Source organism: Passer domesticus, chromosome 4, assembly GCF_036417665.1.
Source record: "Passer domesticus isolate bPasDom1 chromosome 4, bPasDom1.hap1, whole genome shotgun sequence".
Taxonomy (NCBI): Eukaryota; Metazoa; Chordata; class Aves; order Passeriformes; family Passeridae; genus Passer; species Passer domesticus.
This window is the reverse complement of record NC_087477.1, coordinates 58,120,223-58,147,319: the sequence shown is the minus strand read 5'-3', so window position 1 is coordinate 58,147,319 and position 27,097 is coordinate 58,120,223. Positions and strand designations below refer to the sequence as shown.

Here is a 27,097-nt window from a genome sequence, read left to right as displayed (position 1 = left end):
GTTGGAAATAAGTGAAAGATTTGTATCATACTAATACAAAAATGCCTTTGCAGGTTTCTTTTTCATCTTTATTACTAATTGAAAAGCTTTGTTCATCATGGAATTTACTTTATTTCTCTAAATCCCTCTTGGATTTAGTGCCCAGAATACAAAACAATTTCTCATATTTTCAGAATTGGTGGTCTCCCCACTTTACTTTCAAAACATATCTGCATTAAATTCTGTCTATACAATTTTAGAACTGAGGAGTGTTTAGTATGAAATGAACGTAACCTTGTGACTAGTTCTCAGTTGTTGACTGAGAACTGGGATCTTGCTCTGTCAATTCCTTCCTATGTGATAGAAGACAATTCAGTTAGGATTTGAGCTTGTTTTTTTTAAATAAAGATGCATATCCTGTAATACATACAAGTGCATTTTGCAGGTGAAACACAGGGCACAATTCCCTTTGTCATGGGCAGCTAGCTGTCTTGCAAGCTGTCGTGATCTGTTAGACAGTCCCTGCATCCAGAATATCCCTGTGTGGGATATGTCCTGGTGGACAACAGGCTGTCCTTGAGTCAGCAGTGTGCTCTGGTGGCCAGGAAAGCCAGTGGTGTCCTGGGGTGCATTAGGAAGGACAGTGCCAGGAGGTTGAGGAAGGTGATCCTGCCCCTCTGCTCAGCCCTGGTGAGGCCACATCAGGAGTGCTGTGCCCAGCTCTGGGCTCCTCAGGGAAGGAGAGACATGGAGATCCTGCAGGAAGTCTGGTGGAGGGCAGTGAGGTTGGTTCAAAGATAGAAGCTTACCAGTGTCTATCAGTATCTGCAGGGAGGGTGGCAGAGAATGGACCTAGGCTTTTCTCAGTGGTGCCAAGCAATAGGACACGAGGCTGTGAGCAGAAAGTTGCACCTGAATATGAGGGAGAGCTTTGCTGTACAGGTGACCACACAGAGATTGTGGAGTCTCTCTCTCAGGAGATAGTCAAGAACCACTTGGGTGCAATCCTGTGCTGTGTGCTCTAGGGTGACCCCTCTTGAGCAGGGGGGCTGGACCTGATGACCCACTGTGGTCCCTTATCCATTCCATGACTCTGTGATACCTTGTATTTTCTTAATTTAGGCTTTGCAGTCTGCTGTCATAAATGCATACACAGAACAAGGTCTACGTTGGCTGATATGGAAATTTATTTTTTGTGATTTCATTAACTTATGAATTTGTAGCACAGTGTCAAAACCAAAGCATAAAAATGTGGGGGTTTACATCTCATCTCTCAGCAAAATTGGTATATTTTTATGATAATGAATGTAGATGAATAAACTACTTAACAAAATGGAATGTTACTTTGAGATGTGCAGCATTTATGTTACTTAATATTTGCCACTGATTAACAAACCTACTGGGTACAGATGCTGCTGCTCTTACTTAGCAGAAACAAAAAAAAATCACCCCTCAAGCTTAAATATACTGTTGTTACATTGATCTAAAACTGGACAGTCCAGAGGGGAGTCTCAGTGTGCTAGTGTGTCCTGTGTTCTGTCTGCTCATTTGATAATTTAATCTGAATTTCATGTAATCAGAATAACAGAACAAAGATCCTCCCTTGGCTCACTCTCGAGTAGGGAAGGTGTCAGCACTGAGTGTCTATTGGCAGTCATGTAGTTGTAATGATAGGATGGGAAGTGGGGACAGCACTGCTCTTCTGAGAGGTGTGGCTGTGCAGGGGATAAGTGCCAGCATGGCTGGAAATGTGGTGGCCATTGCTTGCTAGAGAGGTCTGAAGTCAGAAATGACCTTATGCCTCATCTGCCATAACAGTGATGTTTTTATTGGGAACATCTATAAAAAGCAGCATCTCCATATAACAAGCCATTACCTATAAGGAAGGAAATTTTACTGGCAAGTTGTGTTTTATTAAAAAACACTGTTAGATACTGCTCTATACTATTTACATGATAATTTAGTTTGTCCATGGGTGAGCTGTGAGGGAAGTGAAAAATCTGGAATTCATGCTCCGTTTTCCTTTCTGACCTTTTCATGCAGGAAAAGGACCAGCGCAGCCTAGATATCAATACTGCCAAGTGTATGTTGGGCCTTCTTTTAGGAAAAGCATGGTCCCTTTTTCCAGTGTTTCATCAGTTTCTAGAGGTATGGAATTGGAAACAGAATTATGGGGGTTTTTAATCTGTCTTCTCTGATGCTTTTAACTCAAGGTAGAATGAACAGCTAAGAATGCTGTGTTCTGATTTAGGAAACTGTAACCACCAAAGCAGCACATGCAGCTGCTTATCTTTCCTTTCTTCCTTTTTCCCAAATCCATATGCTGTTAAGATTTGTGTAATGCAGAACAAACTAGAATGTTATTTATTTGCTTTTGGACTTTATTTTATTGCTGTATGTTTGCCCTCTAAAAGATGTCTTAATCAGAAGCATAATTCAGCACTAGTTTCGATACTTGGTGGTTTAATCCTTTTTAGTTTTAGATGGCATACAGATTAAAATAATAAGGCACCAAAAAGTTTAAATTTTCTGTAAGAAAATCTGAGTTTGAGACAGTTGAAAATACATTTCAGTAATTTCTGTTTCTTGCCTCAAGCAGCAATCAAAATACAAAGTTATCAATAAGGACCAATGGTGTAACGTTCTTGAATTCAGCAGAACAATTAACCTTGACCTCAGTAACTATGATGAAGATGGAGCCTGTAAGTACTACCATATGTTGATGTTCTGAAATAATTTATTTATCTGAACTTAATCAATCAGTGTTCTTTTACAATATTTGGTAAAATACAGTTATTTATCTCTCCACAGGGCCAGTGTTGTTGGATGAGTTTGTGGAATGGTATAAAGGAAAACAGATGACATAGGAGTTTAACTATGCACAGCCACTCAAGAGTCACTGTTACCACAGTTATGTCAACCATTAGCCATAAACTGCTATCTGTATCAAAGTGCATGCTGCTTTTCTTGCACTGCATCCCTTTGGCAAGGAACTTTTGATGTTTGCTATTTAACAAGCTAGCTATGCTTGCTGTTTAGCATTGTTCTCTTTGAAGGCTGCTTTGCATTTTGTATTTACACTTCAAATTGGTGAACTTGCCAGAGTCTTCACTGTGATTATGTGTATATTGCTGTCTAAATTTTGTATATGTGTATAAAAAAAGGCTTCACCTAGGAATTATTTCTGCAGAAATGTATTGTAAAAATAATTTTGTGGCATATTTCTAATCATCACTTACATGTCTGTTGAAACTTCAGTTATTTTGTTTTTCTTTTGGTCTCAAATGTAGCATTTCAGTCTTTCTGGCCATAGTTATGTGAAGAACTATTTACGGTTTCAATGTTACTATTTGAGATGCCAATTTCTGAGAAGAGAAGACATGCTGTGATTTCCTTCACCAGATTTTGCCAAACCTGACTTAATGCTTTATAGGAATGAAACATTGGTGTCTTAAAAAATATATACATATAAATATTTAAACACTGTAATAGTTGTACATGCCATAGATGATTTCCATTTGAAGAAAAAAGTACTGACTTTTTAATGTTAAAACTGCAGTAGTCGTTACAGGTACAAAAGAACAAATTAAAGTACCTTTTAAAAATGGGTTTTAGACTTTTGTAAATTGCCTTTGGCATACTCCTTTTAATTTTTGGTGTACCAAGAGTGTTTGGTCTATGTTGTGATCTAGTGACCCAATGACACTGAAAGTTCTAGCTGAAATAAGTGGTTTGGGGAATGAAGTATGCTCACCCCTAGCACAGACATAATAAAGGTTTTGGGGATTATTTTGTTTGTAACACTAGTCTTTCCAAGGACCTCCAGCTTCGTGTTTCTAAGTACTTGAAAATATGATATCAGAAAAAATACAATGTTGAATAGTCAAAATATTACTTTTCCTTTCCTGTTGGGGATTAAAGTTTCCTAGCAGAATGTCCATTGCAGGCAATGGGCATGTAAGACACCAGCATTAAGTGACAGTACTTTTTAGTAGGGACCACTGCCTGTTTCACTCATCTCTATCTGTATGGGATGGTTCTAGTGATTATTTGGGGAAAAAATGAGTGAATGGAATAATGTTTAAGTTCTGTAATTTTGTCAAGTTGTCTTTGCCTTACTCTTCTTTATTAATGTTAGTGTTGATATTTATACATAGGTCCTTAAAGTATCAGGTGCTATTAAACTTCTATCCCTAAGGATTTATTAAAATGTTATTGATTCATGGAGCATTTAATATCAAAGGGCCAGTGGGTGTCTTGGAACAACAAATAATATTACTTTTCTGTAGAAATATTTTACAAGGCACTGGCAGTTTTGTTATTTCCCTAGAATGCCATCCAGGGGAAGATCAGAAAAGCATTTTAAGTTGAAAGTGAAATTCTCTTCTGTGTTGAAGGTTCTGTCCTTGCCATCAAGTGAAGAACAACTGCCATTGACTTGATTCCTTTCAGGATTAAGTCTAGTTTAGCAAAAGCACAATAGTTTGCTGCCCTGGGCCAGGAGGTTGTAATTGTTGTGGTACAGGTGGTCAGTTGTGTTCAGATCTATTTGTTGTTGTTCTTGGCTTTTGTTTTTCAAGCTCAGCTGCCAAAGACAAAAACTGTGTCTGTTTGTGTGTATTTGTATATACATAAATATACAATATACATGCATATAGGAAACCTAGAATTTCATGATGCTAAGAAGAAAATACTACCTTTCCTGTGAAATACTTACATTTGGATTTCCATAATACTAAATAGTGGTTTTTAAAGTTAGTAGTGGTAAAACATACACAGTCAGTGCTTTCTCATCTACTAATGCACATAACCTTAATTCCATTTTTGATGCCAGTTTGCACAAGAAATTGAGTGGAGTGTGGTATTTAATGTTTACAATAAGCTCTTAAGAAAACACACCTTTTATTAAGGCTTCTGATGTAAATGTGTATATTACAATAGCATTAGCATAGTGAAACCAGTGGAGCTGTTGGTTTAGTTCTTCAGAGAATGAACTTAGAAGCAATATAACTTTTAACATTAGGCCCAATTGTGATTGCCAAGATTTTAAGTGAAATAGGCGTAATTGTTCTTCAAGCATTAAGCTAGCTGTTGACTCTAGGAAACTGTTCAGCACAAATTGGTGTGAATCCTGCAACAAATACAATTTTGTATAAAAGGTTTTGTAACTGAGCTTCCAATAATGGAAGCAAGAGCCAAAGACACTTTTAATCTATTACTGTTACAGGTATAGCTTTCATATAACAGGATTGACAGAAGTCGGTTCAGCCAGGTGTTGGCAGTTTTGCAAATGTTTATCAGAATAAAAAAAATTACTTAAAAGCAAATAAATAGGGGAAAAAAACTCAGAAAGTATTTCAGCTGTGTAAGCAAACAAACTTGGTTTTTTAATTTGGGTAAAAGTAATTGGGAGTGATGGAAAGGAAGAATGTGTTTGGAAATGAATCAGATGCTGCAAATTTTTTCTTCCATTTGAAACAGTATGAATCTGTAGCCATCAGCAGGTTTATAAACATGCATCTTCATAAAATAAACCACAGATTCAATTAAAGCTAGTAGAGACAGCTTTACTGACATTTATAGTGAGCAAATGGACTAAAATGAACCTGTGTGGTTTGATGAGCTTCCCTGTGCTATCCATCCTGTTGGTTTTGCTAAATATGCTGATAAGCAGAAGATCCTAACATTGCCTACTCCTGTATATTGGAGAAACTTTTAATAGTTGTGGAAACCTAACTAATATACTCAGTTAATCTTGTATTTAGTACAAGTGTGGCATTTGCTTTTTTTGTTTATTATGCTGATAATCTAGCTGATGTAGACTTTTTTTTTGTTTGATTGTGGGCTCCCATCCCAACCCTTATGAAAAGTAATGTACAAAACATGCTGTTTTCTGGGACAAGACACTGAGAGGTCATTCCTGAAAAAGTGTTCTGGGTCTTGTGCTAATGTTACTGGTGTACTGTTACTGAACTTTTAGCAGAAACTTGATCATCAATCTACAGTTAATTTTTGGTATTTGGGAGATGTAAATTTGAGAGACAGTGAAAAGAAAACGGTGTCCAGAGACTGTAGGAGTTGATGTTCTTTGATAGATGACAAACCTTTGGAGCTCTTTACACTCAGTAATCTTAAGAATCTTTTCAACCTAAATGATTCTATTGATATTAGGAACCAAAACAGTCCATGAATTAAATTTCCTTCTGAAGAAAAGTGATATTAAGTATTTAAAGTATTAATATAATTCTCTATTAATGTTATTTCTTCACTTTTTTATCTTTTCCAAGGAAAGCAAGCTGAAGAACATAGAAATTACTGAAAATATTTATGTACTTGAGTTTTCAATTAAAACCTCTTTAAGGTTGTCTATAAGCTCCAATAACTGCTTGGGTTATCTTTGTGTAGCCATTTCTAATTCTGTAGAGGCTTCTCCCATTTTACCACAAACATGTTTTATTTCATCGGAAATATGCTCACACAATCAAAATTAGTTACAGCTTATTGCTACTTTGTTAATGTTCCCAAGTTACTATTTTGAAGGACAAGAAATTGACTTCAGTTGTGTTTAAGGTTTTCCCAGATTTCTGTTGACCCTCAATCACAAGTCTCACAAATTGTTTGATACTCTTGGAATTTATATAGGCAGCTTTAAAGGTTAGCTTGTGCCCTGGTTCTATTTATAGCTGCTAACATACCTCTTTCTAGACCTTATATTTTGTCTTTTCATATTGTTGTAAAAAGATATAGAATCCAGTCACAAACGGAATGGTTTGTTTTCTGTAATTGAGACCAAAATTCAGCTTTTTTTTTTTTGTTTGCTTTTACTTTTAAATCCTTACCCACTCTCCCACTCTGTGTGTGTGTGCATGTGTACGTGTGTCAAAATAGCACCTGCTGTGTTCCTGCTGTGGCAGGAACAGCAGTTAACCTGTAACTGTGAATGCTTTATGTCTTAGTTACTTAGATATTACATAAATAAGGTGTGCTAAACTCCTGTGACTCACAATATGATGAAAATATTATTATGCCACCTAACATGAGTTAATCCAGTTGATTTTTTTAGGTCTTTTCTTGGTGTTGTTGTAAAATGGCATCCCAGAAATAAACAGTATTTGTGTTGGTTTCAGAGACTGACTTCAGATTTTTCTGTGATTCATACTTCAGAAATTTTCATATCAGAACATACATCAGCAGGCAGCCTACATCAAGTATTAGCAGGGAATTTGTGTGTAGGATCTTGTCCCCCTGGTTTCTAATAGTGGAGCAAATCAGTATTTAAAGCTGTTGGGAACAGGTACATGTTGCAAAAAGGTTATGGTTCAAATGCAGTGTGTTGGTGTAAAACAGTACTGTAATACAAAAGTTTTCAACAATAAGTGAATTTGAGCAGAAATGTCTCAAGACAAAATTTTACAGAGGCATAATTGTTACCCACTCATCTTGATCCAGCCTTTTGACCCACAAGATCCTCATAGAAAAGCTGTTGGTGCATGGACTGGATGAGCAGATGGGTAAAAACTGAAAACTGTAGGGCCCAGAGAATGGTGGTCTGCAGAGCAAAGTCTAACTGCAGACTGTTACTGTAACTAGTGCTCTACCCCCAGGGTCAGAGCTGGGTCCAGTCCTGTTCAACAGCTTCATTACTGACCTGGGTGATGGGGCACAGGGTCTCCTCAGCAAGCTTGCTGATATGACAGCTGGAAGTGATAAGCCAGAGGATCATACTGCCTTCCAGAGGGATCTCAGCATGCTTGGGAAATGGCCTGACAGGAACTTCATGAGCTTCATCCAGGAGGAGTGCAAAGTCCTGCAGCTGGGGAGGAACAGCCCCCTGCACCAGTATCTGCTGAGGGCCCCCAGCTGGAAAGCAGCTTGGCAGAAAAGGGACTGGGGGTCCTGGTGGACACCAGGTCAGAGATGAGCCAGCAACAAGTCCTTCCTGTGAAGAAGGTGAGTGGTTCCTGCCTGATTCTGACAAAGTATTGCCAGCAGGCTGAGGGATGACTATTCCCTCCTACACAGCACTGATGAGGCCACACCTGAGTACTGTGTGCAGTTCTGGGCTTCCCAGTACCAGAGACACTGTGGTATTCTGGAGAGGGTCCAGTCAAGAGCCATGAAGACAATGAAGGGATGGGAACATCTCTCCTATGAGGAAAGGCTTACAGCTGTTCGGCCTGGAGAAGACACGGTGCTGTGGGAAGTCTTACTAAGGTATTTCAATATCTGAAGGGTGGGTGTAAAGAAGACAAAGACTCTTCAGCCAGTGCCCAGTGACAGGACCAGAGGCACTGGGCATTAACTGAAACATAGGAGGCTCCATGTGAACACTGGGAACTGTTCTCTTTTTTTTTTTTTTTGTGAGGGTCACCATGCACCGTTACCGAGTCTGTCCTTGGAAATACTCAAAAGCCATCTGAACATGGTCCTGAGCAACTGGCTCTAGGTGGCCTTGCTTGATCAGGATCATTGGCCTAGGTGACCTCCTGGTACTGCTTCCAACCTTGACTTAAAATAGTACTTGAAGGGGATGTATTTACATTGTAATTAGAATATTGTAATGCAGAACCCGTCCTGAAGAAGGTTTTCATTGTTTTTATGTTTCTGATGAAGGCTGGGATTGGCTTTGCCAATTCTCACAATGTAGGCTGTTGCTGTTGTATTTATCAGAGAGCATGAGTCACAGTCTTCTCTACCACAATGAATTTACTATCCAGAAAAGTTTCTTGATTATGTGTAGTTTAAATGTGCATGTTTTTTCCTTATATTTAAGGGTTATTTTGCAGCCCAATTTTCAGCATATTCAGGAAAGATTGAAATGCTTTGTACCTACAGCAAATAACTTGACAATTATCAAACTATTATATGTTTGAAAATGGGAGTTTTGTTTCATCCTGATTACTGTATTTGAAGTTCTTGATCTGCTTTTAAAACACCTGCATTTTGTCCTGTCCTGATTCACTGTATGAGGGATTCTGTGTCCTGTGGATCGTGGAGCTTGGCAGGCCATTGCCCTGTGAGAAGGGTGTGTCCAGACTTTTGCCAGCATCCTCTTGGCTGATTCCTCATGCTTTATTTACAGATTCATGCAGAGTACACTCAGGCACTTTTTTTTATCGAGCTTATTCTGTGACTTTGTGTGATTATGAGCAGTGGGCATCCTACTAGTATAGGTGTCCTAGAAAATTCTCAGTGGCCAAATTACTTAAATCAATTTTCAGTGTGAACAAGATAGAGTGGATGAAATGTAAAGAAATGTGAGGATACAGTCTTGGGTCGGTGTGTTTGGGACTGTGTAACTAAGTGTGTACAGAAGGGCATGCTAACATGGAGTGGGCAGGGAGCAGCAGAGTATGGTGAGTACTGTGTGGAAGTCACAGAAAATACCAAGGTTTTGTATTAAAGAGCAATTGCTAATGAAATGAAATAATATGAAGGAGAAGCAGCTGAGTGTTTGATTTTGAATAAAGACATGATAGTAAGAATGGAGAGATGAGTAGCAAAGGACAGTGGCAAGATTAGGCAGCCATACAAAGATAAGTTTGAGATGAAGCATAATATTTTGACACTAGAATGAATACTTTGCCACATGTTAAAATCCCACTAAAAAGGAGCAAATTTACTATGTCTGACAAGAATAGAAACTTTTCCACAACTTTATGGCATAAGGGGAATCTTAAAAATCCTGCAGCTTTTCACAAGTAGTGTACTGCCTGCCTCACCACTGCAGCATTTTCATGGTCAGAAAAAAAGATGAGAAAATAATTTTCCAGTATATATTTTGAAATTCTGTTAGACTGTTGCACAAGCAAATGGCAAAACATTTCAGTGTATGAGATATCAATAGAGCACTGAGCGTGTTTTTTCCCCATGATTCACACAATTGCCTTGCTTGTATAGCTAGATTTCTTAATATGTTAGCAGCTGCAACAACCAAAAGGTGACAGGCCTTGGAGAGGTGTTAATGATGTTTGAAGATCTGTAGATACCAAAAAGTGTGAATCAGTGCTTTTTTCAGGCATTGCATTTTTAAAGTTGTTTTGGCCACAAAGAAATTCTGTGGATAATGAGCTTTTCTGAGACTGGCAGTGGTGCTTTGTTCTTAGTTTTTTCTTTAAAGGTAGTTTCAGTGGTGTAGTGTGCCATTGGACTTGCTCCTCTTGTGATAGAATTGAAATGTGTTCCTTCTGTTTGGAGCTTTTAGGAGTTAACTGTGTCTTTGTGAATGAGTTTTCCCAGAGTTGTAGCCAGCGTCCTGCATTTTCCCAGAACTGGGTCTGCTCCCTTTCATGATGACATTTCCCTTCAAGGACTGCATCAGCGGTACTGAGTCTGTTGAAAGGGCCTTGGGCTATATTCAGAGGTAATTTTACCTTACAATTGCTATCTTTTGGCTACTGATGTTCTAGAATAGCAGTTTTGAACTGCTCTTGATTTTCCCCTTCTAAGTAAAATTCTCAAGTGGATATAGGATTCTTTGTCTCTTTTAAAATTACCCTGCCTGTGTCACCACATCTGCAAACTTCAGGTGCTGTCCCATTACACCTACATTTCAATAACTGATGTTTCTGCAGAATTGAATTCTATTCTGTGTCTCTGAGAAAGGTGGTTTTCTCTCTTTTGCCAAGTTAAAAAGGAATTTTTGAAATGTAATTGAATACTGCTTGGACTTTACTTATCTTTGCAACACTAGGAATTCAGAGATAATCCACAAATGTGGCTCAAAAAGCAAAAGACAGTAGTATGTACTATTTCACTTTATAGGTTGAATCCCATAAGAAAACACAGTAATAGTAATAATGTAAATTTCCATATTGCATTTATTTTAGACAAAAAGACAAAACTGAGTATCTGAAGCAAATTCCAAGGGAAATATTAGTTTCAACTACAAATTATGAGAAAGTAAATATAATTTAGCAAAAGCTTTATTGATATTCTGGAGTAGCTTTTTATAAAGTCTGTTATGGGTTTTTTATGAGTACTCTTCTAAACAAAAGTAATTTCACTTTAAAACAAAATAATGTTCACACCTGCTGTAATGACATAGATGCTACGGGAGCTTAGTATTACCACTTTGTGTTTCAACTATTGAAGTTTGTTCTCCTGCTTTGCAAAATATTAGCAAATCCATCAAATGCTCTTTTCTTCTTAACAAAAAACTGGTCCTGTCCTGAATTTGTCTGACTTTTTTGTCTGAGCGTTTTACTGGAATTTTGGAGTTCAAAAGTTGTTGCAGAGTGGTTCTCCACTTCTGCCAAAGTAGCGTGATCCTTCATCTTGCTGGAATCAGTGCTTTCAGAGATTGTATTTCCTGTAGGCTTTTGTGGGAAGGAACATGAACCGTATGGTGTGCTTTCATCGAAGAAACCTTGTGGGATTGAGAAGGAATATGGATCCTCATCACTCTGATCCCGTTGGAAGGCATCATCTGTTGTGAATTCTGACTTTGTGAATTGTGTTTTCCCAGAACTATGAAGATGCAGCTGAACTGCTGTAGGACTCCAAGACTGTGTTTCTTCAGGCAGACTGCAATAGCTGGTATCCTGTAATTCTGTGAATCCATCGGAATTTTTCTCATCAGAACCTCCTTGCATTTTATCTGCACAAGCCTGCTTCTCCTGTGGTAGCAAGTCATCCTGCTGTGTAAGAAAAATGAAATGTTTTTCCGCTGTGTGTTCAGGCAGCAATTGAAGAGATGATTCTTGACTGGAGTGCAGCAGTGGTGGTTTTTTTACAACTTCATTCAAACGAGTATCAATGGGAGCAAAAATAAAGCCATTGTCCTCAGATGTACTGGTGTTTCTTCGTAATGTAGTGTCTGCTTCACCGTGATTCTTTTCAGGGGAGTTCCTGTCTGTGTGCTCATCTGTACTTCCTGCTGGTGTATTTCCTTTTTGTTCTGTGTCACTGAAGCTGAGGAAATGCTGTGATTCTCTGGGAAGAAGAGAAAGCTGCAGTTCATCCTCTTCAGAAGTTTTCTCTGTGTCATACGTGGGAAAAGGTTTTAACTTAAGTACCATGTTACCAAAATCTGTACTTTGACTGTGGAGAGAATCAGAAATAGAATTTTTTACTGTTGACTGTGCATTAATATCTGCTTCACCATGACTCTGTTCAGGGGAGTTCCTGGCTATGTCCTCATCTGTACTTCCTGATGGTACATTTTCTTTTTGATCTGTGTGACTGAAGGTGAGGGAATGCTGTGGTTCTCTGGGAAACAGAGAAAGCTCCAGTTCATCCTCTTCAGAAGTTTTCTCTGTGTCATACGTGGGAAAAGGTTTTAACTTAAGTATCATGTTACCAAAATCTGTACTTTGACTGTGGAGAGAATCAGAAATAGAATTTTTTACTGTTGACTGTGCATTAATATCTGCTTCACCATGACTCTGTTCAGGGGAGTTCCTGGCTATGTCCTCATCTGTACTTCCTGATGGTACATTTTCTTTTTGATCTGTGTGACTGAAGGTGAGGGAATGCTGTGGTTCTCTGGGAAACAGAGAAAGCTGCAGTTCATCCTCTTCAGAAGTTTTCTCTGTGTCATACGTGGGAAAAGGTTTTAACTTAAGTACCATGTTACCAAAATCTGTACTTTGACTGTGGAGAGAATCAGAAATAGAATTTTTTACTGTTGACTCTGCATTAGTAAAATAATCAAATGTAACTGGAATTTCTTGACTTGAAGAACTAACTGTATCTGGATCTGACACGCTTATGTGGCTACTGCTTTTATCAGTGTAAGGGGATGCTCTTTCCTGCATGGTGGTATCTGATCCATAATTAATAGTGGTTTCAAAATAGGCACTGTTCTCATCTTCATTTCTCCCAGTCTGCTGAAGTTCAGCAGTCATGTTTGGAGACTCTGGCGGTGTTACGAACTTCTCAGTTCCACTGTCTGTGTTGGCTTCATCCAGTGGTGACTGACACGCTGGCAGCTTGTCACTGATACCAGATTGTTCCACTTCAAAGTCTGCTAAAGAGCTGCAGTCACTCATTGTGAATGGAGCCCCTTCAGCTGAAGAACTGTCACCAAATATATCAGCTGAAGCATCTTTTTCATCTGAATGTATCCTTTTACAGTCATGCTCTGTTGTGGGAGAGTTTTCTATTGTTTCATAGATGCCTAATTTCTCAATATCTGCATCTCTTCTGAAGCTACTGGGTGAAATAAAATCTCCAACTTCACTAGGTATATTTTTGTTGCCATTTAGACGAAGTTGTTCTTCACAGCTTTGCCTTCTCTGCATACATTTTCTAGTGTGCCTGGGTTTATTATGTAAAAGAACACCTTTTCTTTCTGGAGAATCTGGTGTAGCTTTTGTGATCTCAGACTGCAGCAGACCAGAGTTGTTTCTTACTTTGCTGTTTGGTGTTATTTCGTTGCTGTTCTGGTAATCCGTCCTCAGAAAGAATAGTTCAGTATCATAAACATTTATGCTTTCATTATTGTCAATACTAGTTTGGAGTTTTGAAAACACTGGCATTTTCTTCATGTTGATCTCGGTATTGCTTTTTTTCTGGTACTCTGCTTTGGGATTTGGTGAATGTACACGACTGCCAGTGACATTTTCATACACAGTAGCTTCTGTAGGAAAAATCGTTGTGTTTCTTAAAGAATTCTTATCGCAAATTAATGTATTACACTGCATGTTTGTTGGCTTGCTTGCAGAAGACTCTCTGCTCAAGGTTTCAGCTGAAAAAGCTTGATTAGAATAAGTGTGTTCTGACCCTGAATTTTTGCTCCTGCGCATGAGTCTCCACAGGCGCTCCAGGTAGGGTCTAGCAAAAGCACCCAGACAAAAAGCACAAACAAATGTAATGAGCACAGAGAGGGAGACAGCCAGTGCAAAGTTTGGCTCAGTTTCTTTCTGTCTAGAAACAGTGTCCCTGGCTTCTCTAACCAAAAATGCTGAGACTCCTTCTTTCACCTCTATATTGTAAATTAGATACTTCTCTTTTGTTGTATTAAAAAGACATAAGTATAATCCTTCAGCAGTTTTCTCAGCATTGTATATCACTAAATTATTCATTTTATCAAATGTCATATGAGGAAGACTATGATTTTTTGAAATTCTGCCCTTAGGTGTCCACCAAGAGACTCCATTGCCTGAAACGAAAGAAAATACAAACTCAGTCTTTGTTAAAAGCATAGTATACTTGGGCTTACAGGGCCCAGTGATATTTTTAAGAATATACTCTGGACTATCTCTCATCATTTTAACAGTTTATTATAAACCTCATTTTCCTTTTATCCATCCTAAGTAATTTTACATGGTACAAAGTCTGTTAAACCATATCACAGGCCTGTCCCCACTGCCTCCCATCTAAAAACACAGTACATGTGGGGTCTTAATTGTAGACTTTACAAGAAAAATGGTAATGTGAGGATGGAGGTTACTGAAATAATCTAAGCAAGTTCAGGGTTTTACTGCAAACACCTGCTGATCTTCCTTGTGGAAGAGATATCCACAGCCAGCTGCTCTGCAGCCTGGCCATGGCCACTGTGTGCAGCTGATAAAACATCACCTCTTCACTGTCAGTGTTTCAACCACTGTGATTTTCCTCTAGTTCCTGATCTGACTGTAGCAAAAAGGTCTGTAAATCAAAGGTGTCAGACTGAGCAATTGTTCCAAACTTGAGCTAGTGTAGGCAATAGCTGGTTGTTGGCTTTTGTTTCAATGTTGCATTTTTGGCTTTGTCTTTGGATCAGCTTTTGTTCCCAGCTGAGTTTTGCTGCAATCCAATGTGTTGATTTTAATCCAGGTTTCTGTGACTTTTTTGTAAACAGAGCAGGTGGCATTTCTGGTAGGTCCTGCATATTTTCATTTGGGGTGAAGGATTCCCAGGGGAAAGCCTTACCACCTCCAAGTGCTGTTAGTCTGTTAGAGTTAAACCACTTTGCCTGATGGCACATGACAAGTAAACCTTCTGCTCTGAGTTTGGTCTTAGTTTTCCATCTGCATAGTAAGTCTTCTTGGGTTTTGTTGCTTATACCCTCAATGTTCTCTATTAATTTTAAGTGAAGTGTGTGCTACAGTGGCTGTACTTCTTTAGAAGAACTAGAAACCTTTTCCCTGCAAGTAAACCTTCGATTCATTTTGCTGTGATTGAATACTGAAAACTATTGCATCCTTCTTGGTTTTCTACATGCCTCAGAAGTGCCACCCTGCTATTTGGTCCTTTGTTTCAGTCCAAAATGAACCAACACATTTGCAATATATTACTTATTGAAACTTATTTGTATGGAATTTAGCATCACTTCCTCCTTTAATGTAAGAAAGGAGATGAAGACTCAGGAAACCTAACTTTCAAATATTCTAAGAAGAATGTTACTTTCTAATGAAATATTTTTTGCATGTTAAATTGTTATTCAGTTATTTTTAAACAGTGTCTTTAGAGACTTTTAAAACCAGATTTATTTGATCATTCTGCATTCATTTGGATTTTAGTAACATTTGAATGGAGTGCCTGTTTTACATACCCCTTATGTTGTCCAAGTTACAGGTCAGCACTGATGTGGTCCCTGTTGGCACTGTGGCCCTTTTGAGCAAAACGTCCCTGCAGTTTAAATGGAAACTTGAAAGATACAGCAGAGGTTTCTGGGAGTTGTTGGCAGACTTATTGTATGAAAGGCTCAATTTCTGCCTTGTGGAGTCAAAGACAAAATGAAAGAAATGTTTAAAAGCATTTAGCCTGCAGTTAAATATCCAGGCGTTCTTTGACAAATACACTTCAAGTTGAAAAAAGTTCAAACTGACTAGTATCTGTGGCAGAGGGATTGTCAGAGCATTGCCACGGAGATCCACAACCTATTTGGAAATAACACAGAATTAATTTGATAAGGCTTACAGTGGAATTCTTATTGCAACATCTTACAACAGTGGTTCAGTGTACAAGCAATTCTGTAGTTCTGTGAATCTGCTTAGGACTTCAGTAATGTTGTTCTAAGCTTTTTAATATAGATGAAAAGTTTAAGTGGTGGTGTTTAGAATTCTCCCATTGTAGACTTACCACTGTGTCAATAGGGAGCAGCAGAGCTCTTGCAGGGGAAGGGATCAGGGGAGAAAGGGATGTGTATTGTTATGGATTGGTTTGTGGCATAGAGAAATTGTGAATTTATGGTTATATCTATTACATTTCAGTGTGTGTGTTTTCCTACGTATAATAAGTAAATATATAAAATATTATTTTCACCATTTTCTCTAGTTTTTTAATTCTACACTAGTATTATAATCAAAACCATATAATCATGCTGAATAGTTGGTAAATAATATCTTTAATGATTACCATAAAATATCAAAACAGCTGTATTGCTTTACAACCTGTAATTTGTTGAGATCTCTGAAGGCATCTGGATGAATTTTAGTTATCTTGTTGTTTCTCAGGTCAATGTCCTTCAGCTGTGAACAGTTTTGAAAGTCCTTTGGGTCAATGTGTTGTATGGCATTGGATGACATATGGACAGTTTGTAAAGACTGCAGGAGGCCTAGCCCTAGGAAGAAAAAACCCGTCTTTTACATTTCATATTCTTGTTTTCTCAATTGCATCAAGGGTCTTTATAAAATTCTTTGCAACAAAATTCCTTCCATTCCCCACTATTGCAATGAGTGGCTGCAGCCTTTGTGTTGTGCCTTTCCTAGTCGGGTTGTCCCGTTCTAAAAGCTGCATAGCATCAACAGCTGGCACGTTAAAGCATTCACAGTCAATGGATGTCTTAAAAATGTCTTTAAAGCCACTTTCATAAAAGCGCTAGCATTTCTTTGTGCTATCAAAATTATTCTGACTTTGTACTTTGAGCAAGCTTCTCTGGAGAACTGGAGGTAGGAAAGGAGTGTGAAAAGGGTAGAATATACTGAGTTGACAAGATCCAAACATGTTAATTGCAAGTAAAACGTGGAGATGCAAAAGGTGATACAGTATCTCTGTCCATTTGCATGTGCAGTTTCATGGGAGTGGAATTACTTGAACTGTATTCATAGGATGTAAAACCAAATGAAAACAAAATGTTGTTGCTTATGCCTATCTGCCTGTAAATTATGAAGCATGACATTATATTCTTCAGTGCATCCTAGTTACAATAACATAACACCTTGCATGAGGAACACTTTAGTTTGCTGGAGACACCTGATTGTTTTGAGGTGCTGTGAAGGCAGCCCCTGAAGCTCCAGCCTGCACAGTCCAGTGGAAAGGCAGGCACTTGAACACTCAGCATGCCCACTGGTGCTGAGTGTTCAACACCACAGTGCCACTCTAAAGTGATTTCTGATCATACAGCATTGTTGAGAAGCTACTACTTCTTAAAAATTTTGCCCTTGGTGTCACCTTGTTTACTAGAAACCTCTTTTCTCAGACAGCAGTTCTGTTTGCTGAGTAATTGATCTTTGGGTTTATTGTGAAAAGCAGAGGGAATGATTCATTCCTGCTATGAAACTAAAGGTAGGTAATGGGAAAGGCATACAGAAGTTCTGGCAGTTCATAATTCATCAGTGTACCTGCATGAGGAATTGTACTGTGGCTACTTCCCTGAATTTAAGTTTGTGCCAAAAATATACACTGATATGGCAGCAGTGGGCAGCAGCCTTACTCCTGGGGGATGGGGGGAGCTAGGGAAGGGTTTTTCTGTGGGAAATCTCTGCTATAGAACTGCAGTTTGCGTTTTCTTTTCAGAGCTTAAACCTCAGAATTTTAGTGAAGTATTTTGGACAAGAATAAGGTTCTGAACATGTATTTAAATAAATATAGGATTTAAGTATAACTTGAAGTATGGTGGTACCATGCACAGCAATTTCAACTTAAAAAACTGAGAGTATCTTATAGAAGAGGATTGGTCTGTCTGATCCTCTGAGGCATCTTATAATGGGCAGTCATATGTATCTAAATCAAACAAAATCATATTTATCTATATAAAAACAAATCCTAATAGGTATATTTCTAATAGGTATATTTTAAAATGTAAGCTTTTCTACACTGTCTATTCAGATACCTTGTCTGTACAGACACTACAAAATCATTAAATGAAATGGGTTTCCTGTGTGCCAGAGTGTGACTTTGTGGGATAAGCGATATTTTTGTTTGTCATCACTTGTCCTCCTGCATTTTCAAACTCTAATGAATCTGATGGTGTTATCAGACATCAATAAATCCAGTATAATGTATAGGACAGGGTTACTCATCTGGTAGCTTCTCCTTCATTTAAACTGTTTGGTCACTGTGAATCACCCCTGGATAAAGGCTAAACTGCCCAGCATAGTTCAGTGACCAGCAAAGCCCTTCTCAAAGTCTCTCAAAACCTTAGAGCCCTCTCCTGTTACACCAAGGTGTCGCTGTGATTATTAAATGGCACTGAGCAAAATTGTTAGCAAAGAACAATATATATTTTCCTGTCTCTCAAATACTGAAACTACAGCAAGTTTTATTTAAGAGTGTTGACTTCCTTTTGAAGGGTAGTACGAAATTAATGATCTGTAATTTTTTTAACATTAAGGTCCACAGCTGGGATGTGGAGGGGTAGTTTTCCAAAGATCCATACTCCCCCTTTCTATACAACAATTAAGAATACTGCTTGGGCTCTTAAAGGATAAAACTGGTTATATTTGACTGCTATTAATCCAGTACAGTTGCTAAGACTCTATTAAAGAAACCTAACAAAGTAAACAAACAACTGATTTACTTCCGCCTCTGTATTTGCCAGTGGAACTTTCCCTCGCCTTTAGTGTAATAAAATGAGAAATTCATACATCTTACTGAATCCAGAATGTGACTTATATCCAAAGCCAACCTACCCCCTGGGAATCAAGTACTTAAAGATTTTTGAAATGCTTACCTCTTGGAACTGTATTAAGATTATTTCTTTCAATTGACAATACTTTCAAAGCAGGCAGGAGACGATCAACAATGCTGTACTTTTTAGACCCTTGTGCAGATGTAGGCATGTCCAGTGTGAGGGTGTGGATGGCATTACCACTGAGGTCTAGAGTTTCTAAATTGGGTAAATTTGTACAAGTAGTTAAAGTAAGTTCAGAAAGCAGGTTGTTACTGAGGTTCAGGTGTTTTAGCATCCACTCTTCGTTTCTTCCATCAGAGCACACAAAAGTTTTAATATTATTGTAACTCAAATCAGCTGTTACTGCTATTTGTGATGTATCTTCTGGAATAGTAGATATTCTGGTAAAAGAGCAATTCAGTAAGAACTGCCCATCCCACCGGCACTCTGAACGGCGATGTGTAGCAGGAAGGATCTGCTGTGACTTGGCTCCCGCTGATCCAGGAAGATTAAAGTAAAGGACCACAGCTATGACATGCAAGTGACAGTTATCCATAGTATCTGTATGTAAAATGTAGAATTACGGTTAAATTCAGCACAACAAGGATAGAAAGCATAAAGAGTTTGACATTTAAAAAAATCAACACCGAATAACCACAGCATTACCAACATTCTCCCTTGAACATTCAGTTTTGGAGTCTTATTTTCAAAAAGAGCATTCATAAACTGGTAACCTCCCTCCTCCCCCCATCTATCCCAAAAAACAATTAGGACCTTTTTTTCTTTTCCAGCCTTTTGGTCGAGAAACACAACTTCTTGGGAGCTTGAGATCTAACAACAGTGCAGACTTTTGAACTCTGCTTCAGGTATTACACACAATTACACTGAGCAAAGTCCACCACACACAATCTATGACAAACAGGTGTGGAACAATTTTTATACTTCCAGCTGTCATATCAATAACACAACAATGTATTTTTAATGAAAAACTATATTCTTACAAATAACACTTCTGAACTGCAGCTGCATCTTAGAATTTATCACTTTATTTCAAAACAAGCATTTGAAATTCTACTGCCTTTCACCCATTGGAACAACCACCACACTTACAGATGGTGAGTGCTCTTCACATGCAAGTTGTTTCAGCATACCCAGTATGGCATTTTACAGAGGCATGTAGAATAGACTTTATACACACAAAATCTTAAGTGCATCTGTGGGATGGAAATAAACAGTGTTCCACTCAATGTTTTAAATACATATAGAAAAATGTACCTTAGGCAGTTAGAAGATAAACAAGTAAATGCTCAACAGAAGGCATGTGTGTTACCAACATTTCTCAAACTGTGCAATATAAATATAAAATATATTAACAATACATAGTGGCTAGCAAATTTGATAATTTATTTAATTTGGTATTTTTATGATTGGTTCTGCTACATTTTCAGAAAAAAAATCCACACTTCAAAAACAAATCTGCAGATCATGATTTAAAAGTACCTTTGTGACAAATCTTTCAGCTGTACATTGCACACAGTATTTTAAAAAGAACTCTTGATAATTACAAGAATCCAATACTAGCATATAGGCATGTCAGTATTAATCAGAGAAGAGCTTTAATACGTGTTTAACCTACTTGACCAAGTTAGTATCTGTTATTTTCAAGATGTACTTCAGCTTTGAGGATACTGCTCTTTATATTTTTTTAATGTGTTTGCATTTGTATACATAAAAATAAAGTGACAAACTTCCATTGGCATGACAGTGAAAATTCTAAAACCAGTAGTTAATTTCCTCCTCTTAACTCTAACAGATACTAACTGAGGCCCTGCTTAGCAGCAAAGGTGGGTGTAAAGCAGCAAAATGTGTGTTAAAGTGTTTAGTAACTATTAACTCTGATAAATCTATGAGGTCCATGAGGGAAGTATGCAAAATATTAGTACTTCCCCACAATCTTTAATGTGAGAACTCAGTGTTTTTTGCTGCATTATATTCTGCCTATTCTGATTTTGTCAGAACAGCTCCACTGCTGTCCAGCCCCAAAACCGCAACTACTGAGCATCAAAATCTGGCTTTGCCTTTGAGCAGTGAGGGAAATACGACTCCTGTGACCTCCCCCATGTGCTGCAATGCCTGACTGATGAATACGCCTCCAAAAATCACTTCCACCCATACACATTCTGCATGAGTGCTTACTGCCTGCCAGTAAATTCAGAAACTGGGACCTTCGATATGAATTTCTTGTTCCAGCAGGAGCTGATTTGTATTTTATGGAATCCTATGTACTTTGAGCGCTGTAAAACAAGGGTAGATAGTTTATCTTCCTCTAACAAATAATCAATTCTGAAGTTAATGTGTAAAACTCGCAAAATTTTTAGGTAAAGAAGTGTGTGCTTATCAAAAAATTTGTCAAAAAGCCGTTACAAAGTCACTCTGAGACCTCCAATATTAAGGTTACTTGATGCTACTGAAAAACAAAGCTATTTTAAACTGAAGAAATACATGGGGTGAGGAAAGAAGGAATCTTATAAATAGCTGGTGTATTTTTAGCACAAAACACCTCACTGCTGCAAAAGCAGTTGGAAGGCTCAAACAGGCCCCAGTTTCACTGCTGAGAAATTCTGATACACATGTATTTACCCTGATGTCCTACCACCACATTTATTATTACAGACCTGCAGTTTAACTTCAGAAGTTAATGTTTTGATGTTCTCAGTAATGCATCAGTACTGACATTTATGAAGAAGGACAGATCTGACCTCAGACACTGCTGCAACAGTTATGCTTAGATTATTACCTGTTGATTAGTGGACTCATACACTGTTCACATTAGAACATCCAGGAAAACACTCTTTTTGGGTAGTAAGCAAGTTGTAAGCACATTTTTTAAAATGTACTTTTACTATAAGCACGTTTTATAAGTACTTCAATTAAGCAACTGCAGACTGCATTAACTGCACAGATAGAATGGAAATTCAAGCAACACTTCAATAACCACAAGACTACTTCAAAATGCAAGTTAAATTTCCATACTCAGTATTACTTTGCAAATATTATTTATGATAGCATAATTTTTTAACAACATGAGAATGAATACATGGCAGAAATGATGTGATATTTTAAAGTGAATCTGCCACTACCCCTCTTAGTACACATCTGGTAAACCACCTAAGTTTGGGGTAAATCAATGTGTCAACAAGAAAGAAGGGAAAAGTCTGCCACTTCAGCCATCCTAGGAAAATCTATTTCCAACAAAAAGTTGACATTCCTGTTGAAGTACTTGAGACTGCAGTTGTGTTCTCAGCAGTCTTCAAGGTGTTGGGATGTAGGACAAAAACCTCCTCTAGAGACAACTGCAAGCAGTAGAGTTGTTGCCAAGATCACATTCTTTACATATATTCTACTGATCCCAATTCAAGAAGGTACTTCAGTATGCATGTACACTGAAAGCTTACAGATTCAGTGCCACTAACAGGATGATGACCTAATACTGCTGACCGTAACAGCCTTTCCTTAAAAACACTATGTAAGAAATGTTAGTATAAACCGCTGTAAAAAAAGAAACCCTGGAAGGCATGCAATCACTCCATACAAATCCGTGTGAAGCCAGCCGAGGCTGTCCCAGCAGTCTGTGTCAGTGCGTGGCCCCGCAGGGGTTGGCAGAGGTCTGGCAGCCCATGTTGTGCCCCGTGACCTGCACCTTGAACAGCGTCCCGTCCGCGCACATGCACAGCTTGAAGCGCAGCCAGTTGCCGTTACTGAACTGCTCCCCGTAGGAAGAGCTGGGCAGCCGTGACGGGCTCACCATCACAGTTCCGTTCAGGATGATGCTGTTTTCCTGTCAAGGAGGGGAAAAGAAAATAAATTGTACAATTACAGCTTCTAATGTAAATAAGGCATGTTTATGAAAGGACAAACTGTTGTCCTTGTTTTTGAAAAGGACAAACTGGTTTAATGGATAAATAACATCTCTCAGATGACTGCAGAATCAACAATAATAAAAAAGGTATGTATACAAATGTTCAATTTTTAATGAAAATTATAGGGATGCCTATGGATTTCTAGTCAGCAATGCACTTTGCTATTCCAGTGGTGGATCTATATGCAGAAAGACAGCAGTAGGGTGACTTTTCACTTTGCATTCTTATTAGCAATTGCAGTAAATGCAAAATATGGACAGGAAAAAGGAAATTGAATTCATATATGAAATTCACTCACACTTGAAAGTGCATATACCTTTATTTTTATCCTTTTTTCCATCGTTCCACATATACTGACATCTTAATCTCCAGAAATCTCAAAGGAATGCTAGTGAGTCTCATAGCAGCAGCACAGAAGGTAATGCTCCAAACTATATGCTGTGCTCTTCTGGCAAAGCTTGCCAACCCTGGCTGAACTTCCAGAGGAGATTAACTCCCTCTGGTATTCATGTCAGTACAGAGGCCAATAGCTTAGCTTTAACTGCATAGTAGGTTTTTGGTGTCTTAACAGTACTGAATCAATGTTACCTGAAGCTGCTCAACCACTACTTAACAGCAAAGTAATAAATCACCTATTTAAACCCTACTAAATATACTGCCTTTTATGCATGAGTAATTTATGTAAAATTTGAAACTATATAAAGCTACATCAGTTTATTATCGGCCTAAATGTGAAGCTAAGCTGTTAAAAAAATTGCTTTGATTTGAAATACTTACTGCTTTAAGTTCCATGTTTCCACCCATTCGAAACTCAATTGTCTTGCCTGTGATGAAAACACCTTCATTTCCTCGGACAATGGCACGACCATCAACCTTTATGTTTAGATCACTGGTTGCATTGCTGGTAATCTAAGACCACAACCAAAAAAACTGTATTATGGATTAGTGAAAATGTGCCACTTGTGTTTGTCTGAGTAACTTTAATTACCTTAAAAGTAGTGCTGTGCAATTTAATAAAAAACTTCAATTTCCCTTCTGCCACTAGCTTCTGCATATTTGTTATTTTCCACGTTCAATTTCAAAACAAGATTACTGCATTTTGGAAGGCATTAAAATTAATTTTTTGTACAGAGATAACAATTCATATGACAATTTTATGGGATACAAAGCTATTGTACCAAATACAGGCTTCCTATTAAGGCAGATCATGTAAATTTACCCCTCTGTTTTCACTGAATCTGTTCCTCCTATGTATTTATAGTTGCGGTTGTTTTTTCTGCAACAGGATTGCTCAGTGATTCCAAAGGCACACTCAACCCCCTATAAAACCACTAACCCTAACCCTACTCTACCCTTACACAAACAAACAGTGGGCTGTATTCTCATTACTTACAAAAAATAAGAGACATACCCTTTCTGTAGAGGCCTTTTGTACATTCAAGATTTTAACTCCATTTGGCAGATGAAACTCGTGAGTTTCATAGTCGGTGCTGAACAAAGTATTTTGTGTTCGTGGGTCAACAAATTCCATGCCAATATCACTGGTGATAGAAGTTTTGTCTTTTTCCACGCTGAGCTTGGTTGTTCCTTGCTGAAATACAATCTTCAGAAACAAAGGCATGAACTTTAATGATGTTTCAAATGTAACATTTATTAGCAATGTGAGTGTAGTGTTGCTCACACACTTTCAATCCACGGTACAACTTACAGGCTGATTATTCCCAGTGATCACCAAGTCTTCGTTCCGTCTCCCTCCTACGGTGCTTTTATACAAGGGATGAATAACGCCCATGTCAGACACCTGCTTGAACCGCAGCAAGCCGCTCTCGTGGAATTCCATACTGTCACAACCATTGGGGCCAATTCTTATCACTGCCCAGATAACCAGCGTAATCTGAAAGAGAAACACATTTTCAAGGATTATGTTGATCAGATCTTCCTACCACAATTATTGTATTCATTAGATGTTTTATTTGAACAATTATGAATGCCAGTGTTTAAGTGAGCTTTAAGTGTGACTTTAGTTTGTTCCTACTGAAAACATCATAACACGTTTAATTATGAAAAGCATTTTAAATTATTTTTAGACTTACTTGAATTCAGTAACTGAAATTATATATATGTATATGAAATATTAAATCACATCCATAGTTATATATTTTTTCTGTTTAAGGGTAATCATTAATTAAACAAATTTCCTGAACAGTTCAGCTTGGTATATAGTATGTTGAACTGCAAGAATGCATCCTCCCAGATGGATGTGCAATAATGAAAAATAATTTGTTACTTCTCATTGACCAAGCAATAAAAATGTGATTATTAGAACAATGAAGCTTTAAATTGCAGTGGCTGGTTAATTATGAATGTTCACATACAGCTCTGTAACATAAAATAGAACCATGTTTTATATGTCATATACCCTGAATGCACATGTACTAATAACATTTCTCATGAGGTGACCATTATTACCAAAACACTCATGCCTGAACTTACACCATTCTTCCATCTAACCTTGCTCAGACTACGAAAGAACTAAAAAGAAAGAAGAAAAATGAGAATCTCCTTCAGCATGTTTTAAGTCCTCAGCCATACTGGAAACTTTTTTTTTACTGAACTGTCAAAATGAACTATAACCTAATGTTGCTTACACTACAGCTATTATACTCACAATCAGATTGATGACAGCCAAAATGAAAAGAACAACAATCACACATATGGCCAAGTTGCCTTTCCTGCCACGTAAGCCTGTCTTATGGAGACGGTCTTCATCAATTGGAATGTATCCTGCTTTGAAGTTGCTGTTGTGCTCCTTGTTAACATTCCTGCGTTCCACAGCCTTCTCTCGCATAGACTTCTTCACGGGGCCGTTAGAGCTTTGCTGTAACACAAGGCATGGGCTAGCTTTAAAAGGCATGTAAATTACCTACAATGGCACACACAAATGTATGCAAAAAATGTAAACTGACTAGTGGGATATATTGGATATTATGTTCAGTATTAGATTTAAGTCTGGCACCTGGCTGTCACAATACACACTTAGAACCACAGCGACCTCTGCTAGCACGACTACATTTAAAATCCAGATACTTTCAGACCATATATGGCTTTATATCTCATTTTTATCATGGCAGATAGGAATTATTAATTATATTGTTACAGTTAAAAAACTAAAACCAGCTACCAAGAAATTAATCAAGTTTTTACCTCTCAGGAATGATACAGGATATAATCCTGCAGGTCATCCACCAATACAAAGGATTTTAGTTCCCTCCATGCTCATATGTGATAGACTCTCAGTGACTATTCAAAAAGAGTGTGGTGGATACAGGTTTTAAATTAGTTTGACAGCACAGGGTTTGCATTCAATTCCTGTTGCTCGCATGCAGCATTGAGAAAGATACTGTGAGGCTTCAAATCTGGCATGGGGAATTTGGCCAGAGTAGCTTTCATGTAATAATCTGAAGTTATGAGATTGTAAGGGATATCCTGTCAATGTAACAAAGTAATAGAGAAAACTCTTGTAGATATTCATAGTAAAAATAAACCTTTAATGTATTTTCGTAGCTGTCCAAAATTTTGTTCCACTTCCCTTGAATGGAACAGTTTGTTATTTAGAGATTCACATCTTTAAAGAAGGAGTTTTATCTTTTGGATGGAATTAAGTTTGTTCACTTGAAATGAACCCTAAAGCTACACCTTAAGTAACTGCACTTGCATATATCTGCATTGATATAACGAGTAACAACCCGTGGTTTTTTCTGCTGTTGAAGAACTATTAAGAGATGGTGTTGAGAAAGGCGCTTGACCCGGAGGAGTGCGGAGGCTTCGCTGCCTGGGGGATGATGTTCAGGACCCGCTGTGACCCCGCAGAAGCCACGGGAGCTGCGGGGCGCCGCGGGCACCCACGGCTGCCTCCCGACCGGCAGCGGCCCCGCGCCGCTCAGACGCCCGGGCACCGAGTATTTCTGTCTGTCACACGCCCACGCCGCCCCGCCCCGCCCGGACAGCAGGCTCGGGCCGTCTCTCCCGGCACGGCCGAGCCCGTCCCGTCCGAGCACTGCGGGCACAAGGTGGCAAGGGCCGCCCCAGCGCGGCTTCTCCCCTCCCCAGCCGGAGCGCTCCGGCACCACACCAGCCTCGCCCACCGCAGCGAAAATGGCACCCCCACCCGAGCGCCCCCTCCGCCAGCAGCACCCCCGGCCGGACAGCCTGCTCCCCGCGGCCCCGCTGCCCCCCGGCCCGGCGGGGCCGGCGCCGCCGCCCTCCCGCGTCCCGCCGCGGACGGACCTGCTCGGGGGCGGCCGCCGCCATCTTTGCCCGCCACCGCCGCCGCTGCGCAGGGGCCGCGGGCGCCCCCTGGCGCCGCTGCGCGTGCCGGGCCCTGCGGCTCGCGCCGCCGGCGTTACCCGGCAGCGTCACCCGGCGGCCGCGAGCCATC

The 27,097-nt window shown here is 38.9% G+C and overlaps 3 protein-coding genes across 7 annotated transcripts in view; 1 reads left to right on the top strand and 2 right to left on the bottom strand.

Annotated features, from left to right (window-relative positions):
* Positions 1–3,588, top strand: part of DCUN1D4 (defective in cullin neddylation 1 domain containing 4) — a 37,982-nt gene extending 34,394 nt beyond the window's left edge. For 2 of the 4 annotated variants that reach the window (XM_064418180.1, XM_064418178.1), the window contains 3 exons: positions 2,023–2,127; positions 2,576–2,681; positions 2,791–3,588. In XM_064418180.1, the coding sequence (XP_064274250.1) occupies positions 2,023–2,127; positions 2,576–2,681; positions 2,791–2,846 (267 nt within the window). In that variant the 3' untranslated portion in view covers positions 2,847–3,588. The remainder of the gene's footprint in view (positions 1–2,022; positions 2,128–2,575; positions 2,682–2,790) is intronic. The other 2 variants (XM_064418182.1, XM_064418179.1) reach the window with 1 other exon arrangement.
* Positions 3,589–10,781: 7,193 nt separating this feature from the next.
* Positions 10,782–19,955, bottom strand: LRRC66 (leucine rich repeat containing 66). 2 transcript variants are annotated; one of them, XM_064418173.1, is made up of 5 exons: positions 19,850–19,955; positions 18,800–19,300; positions 16,299–16,468; positions 15,458–15,785; positions 10,782–14,083 (listed from the first exon to the last, which is right to left on the bottom strand). In XM_064418173.1, exons 2-5 carry the CDS (start codon positions 19,293–19,295, stop codon positions 11,061–11,063), a joined length of 4,017 nt encoding a protein of 1,338 aa, XP_064274243.1. In that variant the 5' UTR covers positions 19,296–19,300; positions 19,850–19,955; the 3' UTR covers positions 10,782–11,060. The 2 variants fall into 2 exon arrangements, with proteins under 2 accessions (XP_064274243.1, XP_064274242.1); XM_064418172.1 differs by lacking the exon at positions 19,850–19,955 and adding an exon at positions 19,514–19,621.
* SGCB (sarcoglycan beta) lies at positions 19,766–27,085 on the bottom strand. The gene is made up of 6 exons (XM_064418177.1): positions 26,947–27,085; positions 25,328–25,537; positions 24,368–24,553; positions 24,071–24,262; positions 23,437–23,568; positions 19,766–22,577 (listed from the first exon to the last, which is right to left on the bottom strand). Exons 1-6 carry the CDS (start codon positions 26,968–26,970, stop codon positions 22,374–22,376), a joined length of 948 nt encoding a protein of 315 aa, XP_064274247.1. The 5' UTR covers positions 26,971–27,085; the 3' UTR covers positions 19,766–22,373.
* Between the last annotated feature and the right edge of the window lie 12 nt (positions 27,086–27,097).

Excerpts from the sequence above, each read along its gene's own strand:
- LRRC66 (XM_064418173.1), bottom strand. The coding sequence starts at position 19,295 with ATGGATAACTGTCACTTGCATGTCATAGCTGTGGTCCTTTACTTTAAT. Across the intron at positions 16,469-18,799 it reads TCTTAATACAGTTCCAAGAG|GGCTAGGCCTCCTGCAGTCT; the intron begins GTAAGCATTTCA and ends TTTTCTTCCTAG. Across the intron at positions 14,084-15,457 it reads TAACTTGGACAACATAAGGG|GCAATGGAGTCTCTTGGTGG; the intron begins GTATGTAAAACA and ends CTTTCGTTTCAG.
- SGCB (XM_064418177.1), bottom strand. The coding sequence starts at position 26,970 with ATGGCGGCGGCCGCCCCCGAGCAG. Across the intron at positions 25,538-26,946 it reads CGGCGGCCGCCCCCGAGCAG|CAAAGCTCTAACGGCCCCGT; the intron begins GTCCGTCCGCGG and ends CTTGTGTTACAG. Across the intron at positions 24,263-24,367 it reads TCACTGGGAATAATCAGCCT|ATTGTATTTCAGCAAGGAAC; the intron begins GTAAGTTGTACC and ends TTGTTTCTGAAG.